At 40.0% G+C, this 7,190-nt stretch overlaps 1 protein-coding gene across 1 annotated transcript in view; it reads right to left on the bottom strand.

Annotated features, from left to right (window-relative positions):
• LOC101845828 (glycine receptor subunit alphaZ1) overlaps window positions 1-4,568 on the bottom strand; it is a gene marked incomplete in the record, with an annotated part of 13,832 nt that extends 9,264 nt beyond the window's left edge. The window contains 3 exon segments of the mRNA XM_013091379.2: window positions 493-621; window positions 2,005-2,098; window positions 4,189-4,568. Of these exon segments, the coding sequence (XP_012946833.2) occupies window positions 493-621; window positions 2,005-2,061 (186 nt within the window).
• Between the last annotated feature and the right edge of the window lie 2,622 nt (window positions 4,569-7,190).

Below are 7,190 nucleotides of genomic sequence, written 5' to 3'. Positions count from 1 at the left end.
ATACACACACACACTTTTTTGAATAATTCTGCTGATTTTCCCCCATCTTCATGAAATTTTCACCGAATGATAAGAAAATGTAACATTATAAACTAGTCTATTTCAATATATGGAATAGAAATTGGTTGGTGGCGTCTGGAGTGTGGACTTTCACTGCTGTGGGTTTTTTTTTCAACCTTGGAAACTACCATTTCGTAGAATTATTGATTGCTAAAATTCAAGCAAAATAACGAACTATTTCCATAGAAAATAAGTAAGGCATTAACTGTATAAGACATGTCAACAAAATCCCATTTGGCCCCTGTCTCCATGTCAATGAATTTTTCCCCCCTAAAATTTGATTCCGGATTTGAAGACTCCTCGCTATGTTTGTTATTATAATAATATGTGCGAAACTTGGTAAAATTGGATCCACAAATAAGAGAGATAGCCCTCAGGTGTACCCCCCCCCCTTCCTCCTAAAGGTGCGGGTCTAGTCTCGAGTAAACTCACCCTGGAGGTAGAACTGTCCAGCAAGGGCTCACGCCAGCGTGCCTTGACGAAGACAAGTCCACTGAAAGTCTCCTGTATTGTGTCGATGTCTTCTATCTTCAAAAACACGCTTTTGATCATCACTTTCCTCTGGAAAAGTAGACATGGACATTTCATTATATTACATTATTTTACATTATACTGCACTAGCTGGGCCCCCTTTCGATGAAAGGAATGATCGGTGCATTAACATCAACTGAAAGTCATTGGCCTACTATATTTACACTCTACTGGAATGGAGCAATAAATCTTGAGAGAAAAGGGACATATGTGTTTCCAAGTTGCCAAATAATATAATAAATGTATAGATTGATTATCTATTCGTCTTTTGTGGTTGTACACTCCAGAATTTCAAAGGTGTGGAACAGTGCGCACGGCTAGTGAACGGAAACTTCACTTGTTTACAATGGCGTCTTAGAAGACGGACTTTCCCAAGATTAGATCTAAACGATACTAATGAAAAACTGAAAATTAAACTACAGTGATTTCAGGCTCCCCAATGAAACTGTGCACCATTTAAATGATTCTGAACCATCATTAATTTTCTCAAATTCGGAAGCTAAGTGGTTCGGAAGTTTTAAGCGGCCAAAGTGACGAACTTTCACAAATATAATATGTAGCTTATAGGTTACATTATAATATATTTTAGCATATTAAATTACATTACATTATATTATATTATATATTATAATTATACTATTTTGTATTATATTATATTATATTATATTATATTATATTATATTATATTATATTATATTATATTATATTATATTATATTATATTATATTATATTATATTATATTATATTATATTATTACATATTGTGTAGTACAGTTGGTAACAATTCAGAAGCGTATAAACGTTTTTTAAAATCAACGATAGATCTGCTAGATTTTAACGTAGTACAACATTCTCATGTAAATAATTTGTACTGGTATGAAATTGTTTTCTCTCTCAGTATCTCTTCAAAAGCACCTGTTTTCGTACTATGCTATATAACAATACAGCGCCAGATACTGAACAAAATCAAATTTCAAAGATGCAGTTTTTTCTGAACCTCTAAGGTGTTTTTCGATTATCCATTTTGCGTAATTATTTAATTGGTGGCAGTTTTCTTTTTCTTGAAACATTCGCAAGAAACGAACGCATCACCTCAACAGTCATCCCGTTGCATAAGGCGCCTTGATTAAAACATTTCCTAAATATATATATATATATATATACATACATATATATATATATATATATATATATATATATATATATATATATATATATAGAGAGAGAGAGAGAGAGAGAGAGAGAGAGGGTGGGGGGGGGGGGGAAGAGAGGGAGAAAGAGAGGACAGACAGACGGACAGACAGACCGAGAGACAGACAGATGGGGGAGGGGGGATGTGCCTCTGACCAGTTCGAAAGACGAAAAAGACCCAAGACACACCCATAAGATCCTGAGAATATACATTTGCACTACCTTTTCTTTTTCCATTATTGCAGCAAGCACACTGTTCTGATGCTTCATGTCCCCCATGTTTCAATGTAGATTCGACTCAGAACAAGAGCAGAACCTGCAAGTATAAAATATTTTCCTTTTAATTTTTTTCTTCTCTTTCTGCTCCTTCTCAGCTTCTTATTTTTTTCTCTTCGCCTCTTCTGTTCCTCCTCCTCCTCCTCCTCCTCCTCCTCCTCCTCCTCCTCCTCCTCCTCCTCCTCCTCCTCCTCCTCCCCCTCCTCCTCCCCTCCTCCTCCTCCTCCTCCTCCGTCTTTTCTTCTTCCACCTCCTTCTCCTCCTCCTCCTCCTCCTCCCCCCTCCTCATCCTTCTCCTCCTCCTCCTCACCATCCTCCTCCTCCTCTTCCTCCTCCTCCTCATCCCCATCCTCATCCTCTTCCTCCTCTCCCTCCTCCTATTACTCGGTTGGACAGCTATTTTGTACAATACATAATAATTCAATATGTATAAAAAAGATGAAGATAAGCAACCTTTTGATTTTTCCCTACACAATAATACAAAATACACACACACACAAAAGACACCAATCCTCATTAGCGGAATCCAAAGGTTTATGCGACCGGGACGTATGGGGGAACTCCTGTTTGTGGCAGACGTGTTGAATGATAAATTGTTCACATTTAAATTGAAGGTAAAAAAGAGTATAATTGGTTGGAAATTACCATCATCATAAAGTGCCCGTTATGAAACAATCATCCGCTCGAATGCTCTAAATAAAACAACTCATTATCGTTATCCATCCTTTCAGTTTTTTCCAAATAAGTTTCTGTGGTCTGCCCCTGCCCCCGTTCGCCTTCTATATTTCCAGTGAGAGCAAGATGTTCAAAGCCCCTGGAGGTTATGAAGTCAGTGAAAACATGTTTTATTTGCAGAGTATAGTTCAATGAAATAGAAGCAACAGAAATGTGGTTTCTTAGGAGACTGCTTAGAGTATCCTGGAAGGAAAAGAAATCAAAGGAGGTAGTGCTTGATGAAGCCCACGTGGGACGCCCAATGTTAAAAACAATCAGGAGACGACAAATGCAGTTTTTGGGACACCTGAATAGATATAAGGGTCTTAAACATCTAGCTCTCACTGGCAGGCGAGGCAGGGATAGGCTCAGAACAACATAGTTAGGGAACCTAAACAAATGGGTAGCAGGGAAAGATCAGGGAACCGTAGCTTTTTTTAGAGCATCCGAGCAAAGAGATGAATGGAGAACCATGATCGCCGATGTCTGTCGCAGATTTGGCACTGGATGATGATGATGATAGTTAAATGGAATGGTGGCTTAATCCTGATCGAGCACGCTAAAAAAAAGCCACACATGGCTGCATGGTGGCATGACGGTGGGCCTGACGAACTGATCTTGCGGGTTAGATCTGGCCCGGGGGCCTTAGACCTAGTTTGGGGCCCTCTGCTGTAGAACAACTCTATGTTCATATGAAATTATTGTGATTTACGGTGTCTTAGTTACGGTGTCTTAGAACGCACTCTGCCACAATCCCAAGGAACAGAGTAGGACAATAGGCAGGTACAAAAAATAAAAAGGAGGAGCACCAGAGCGCCCATTACCCAACAAAAAAAGTTAATGAAGGTATCATGAATTGTAGAACTGCAGCACCCTCTGAAATACAGATAAAGCTAACGAAAACAGAATGACCGACAGACATAAAAGAAATTAAAAAAACAAACCGAGTGGTCTCCGATTCGTTTGATCTTGTCCACTTTCCTTGTATTCCCGGCAAAAGAAAATCTAGCACGATTATGATAATAATAATAAAAAATAACAATAATAATAATAATAACAATTATAATTTAATAATAATAATGATAATAATAATAATAATAATAATAATAATAATGATAATGATAATAAATAATAATAATAATATTAATAGTAATAATAATAATAATAATAACAATAATAATAATAATAATAATAATAATAATAATAATAATAATAATAATAATAAGCATTTGTATAGCGCATACCCCCACTCGACAGCAAGCTCTATGCATTTTATAGTATATTAACATAAAACATCAGAAGAGTTTAACACAAGAAACACTAATGTATATATACTGTCGTTGTGTAGGAATCCAAAAATCTGTCACCACATTAAAAAAAATGTTTTGATACATTATTACTAATCCATTGGCGTACCGAAGGTGCTGTCAATAGCAGAGACGGATTGTATCCCGAAGAAATCAGAGATCAGAGTGATGAACTAGTCGGCTTCTAATCGCTTGGTCACCTTTTACTTTTCCCCTTTCGTCTTCTATAATCTCTGTAGATCCACATGCAACGGTTTGCACTGAGAAACAGTTCCAGACGTTGGCATCTGCGGTGAAAGTTCTCACAACTTTATCGCCCGGTCAGTGGCATACTTATTGGACTACAATTTCGCAACGAAGGATCCTGGCTTACTTACTGCGAGCTCCCTGAGCTTCTTAACGATTCTTCGTTGTCGAGACTCTTTTAGCCTGTGCTTCTCATTTCTAGACCGCACGGCACACAGGCTATTAGGCCCCAGCCAGCGATCAGTTCTGTGACCACTCTACCTTCCGGAGATCAATATCCACGCCGTCGCCGTAGTTCAACTCACAGGATCGCATAATTTATTTGCCAAAATTAGTTTCAGCCATGGAAAAACCTTCTCTCGGTAACTCGATATTGCAGAAGTAGGGGAAGGGGCGGGCGGTGCATAGCAGGATAAACGTCAGGAACCACGGTTTGTGAGTGTGATTAAGTGATGCTTAATAATTTTGTAGGCCGTTCAATGCAAAGCGCTCGCTACTTTAGACTAATTTACAATAAAACCTTTTGGAATTACTATTTTACTGTCTCATCTCTCAAGGGAAACACTGCCTGGCGACCTGTGCCTTGTTCAAAGGTTGGTATTTACACACTGCCCCTGTCGATTGCTCTGTTAATCGCTTTCAACTGCATGAACTGCAGAAAATACAGGGACGATTGTGATCCCAGGGACAACACGTCCTTTAATAGTATACTAGAGATTGAACCTGCTGGATTACGTTTCCTAGCGTAAAATAAACAAATAAACTCTACTTTGTTAATCCACTTGGGAAATATATTTTACAGTGGTGTACATAAAACACAAATACATTAATACATAAATGCATGTAGCCTATTACACACACTGCCGCAAACATAGAAAATGCACATACCATAGCTAGTTGTCATTGTGTAGCGCCTTGCTTTTAGAGCTAAGGTTATCGTATCTTGTTCAAGAACACATCCAAGTGACGACCCACTCAAACGCCGTGTTTGGGGCGGGGGCTCACGTGGTCCAGAGGCTACGGTGTTGGCCTCTCATTCAAAAGGTTCCGGGTTCGAAGCCTGACAGCGATGTAAACATTTATTCTCTAAAATGTTTCACCTCCTTTCCTGCTCTCTAACCATGTTCAATAGTTTGCTTTCGCCTCCATTTTCTGTCCCCACCCCTTACCTCCTTTGCCCCCTCCTCTGGGCCCCTGATTCTTTCTGCAGTCTTTCTACTGCTTGGCCCCTTCTTACTAGTACTGCTGTCTTTCAGCCACATCCCTCTCTTAGGGTAGGTAAGATCTAACACCTAGCCTTCCAGGATAAGAGCGAAAAATAATGGAAGTCCTAAGTGCAAGTTGCACACGTTAAAGATACCGCGGTGGTCCAAAATCGATAACTGTAGGCTTCAGCTGCCACCCGACAAAATTCAAAATTAATTCATACTAAGAAGACTGAAAATGTGTAATGTCTCCTGCACGCTCAAATGACCTTATCCAGTTGTGAGCGCCGTGAAACCCTCACAAAAACAAAAGCAAGACAACAACAATTACAACAACAACAAAAAATAACGTCGAGTCACCGACAAACGCTTGGCATTATTGCAGACCTGAGCTCACTAACCACACAACCACTGCAGCCCCAATGTATTCTACTTATCACGTCCTACTATCGGTGTCGAATAGATGTGAAGCAGCAGTGAGTGTCTTAAGCCCCTTTCAACACAGTTAGGCGGGACTTCCGTATTTAACATCCATCTAAAATGGAATCAAGGAGGCAGAAAGCCTTGATAACATCCCTAACAACGCTACACCGGGGATTCGAAAGAAGATTATCCTCACCATTATCATCGGCATCACTGCCTTTCACCCCTGGCAGGGTATAGGCCACATACACGCTTCTTCCATTTATCTCCGTCCTGGGCCACCCTTCTAAGCTCGTTCCAAGTGAGCTTCATCTCGCTCATGTCCCTTTCCACGCATCTCCTCCACATTTCCCGTTGCCTACCTCTGCCTCGTGCTCCCTGTGGGTTCCACTGCAGTGACTGTTTTTTGTGTTGTTGAATTATGTAGATAGTGGGAGCTGTCCATAGGGGACGGCTGAGGAGAACAGGTGTTCTAGAATTCAATCCTCACAGTAGCCCAGTATAATATCAACAGAACTCAATGTGTGACTTGTAATCACGGTTTCATACGCCTGGTGCCTATCCAGGGTTGTGGAAGTGAGTAATCTCTGATGTCCAAGACATTAGACATGTTTTCATGTGAGATAATACATTTTTATTAGACTTTCCTCCAGTTACATGCTCTTGGATGGCTCATAACACCTCTTGTTCATTTCCCAATTCTGTGATGTGATTACTGCTTGCTGAAACGCCCGTTTTTTTTCCTTTTTAACCCCGCTCTCAAACATAACTTGGGTCACAACTCTACTAGACTACAAACTACAGGCTAAACCATGTGTCTGGTTTGTATCTAGCAGCAGATCTGAGAGCTGCAAAAATCCCGAGACAGATAATACATAACACACACAAGATTAGATTGAAAAAGAAAAACGGTTGAGTAATCTGATACTATAATATTACAGTAGGTATACCAATACACGCTTCAATGGCCAGCTTGCCAAGAAGGTAGGCATAGCCTTGTTTTATTATTCATTACAACAGTCAAGCGACTTAAAAGGCCATAATCAGCCTGCTGGAGGCCAGTGTCGACACCGGACTGGATTAGGTGGCCGTGCCAAATCCATTTTTAGTAGGGGGGCTTTCGTGGCCTTGAGGTTAAGGTGTTGGCCTCTCATTCAAAGGTCCAGGGTTAGAATCTGGGTAGCGACCGAAAAATTTTCTTCTCTAAAATTATCTCCTTTCACCTCCTTTCCTGCTC

The sequence above is a fragment of the Aplysia californica genome, unplaced genomic scaffold (genome assembly GCF_000002075.1).
Source record: "Aplysia californica isolate F4 #8 unplaced genomic scaffold, AplCal3.0 scaffold00035, whole genome shotgun sequence".
NCBI lineage: Eukaryota > Metazoa > Mollusca > Gastropoda > Aplysiida > Aplysiidae > Aplysia > Aplysia californica.
This window is presented reverse-complemented; position numbering and strand designations above follow the sequence as displayed.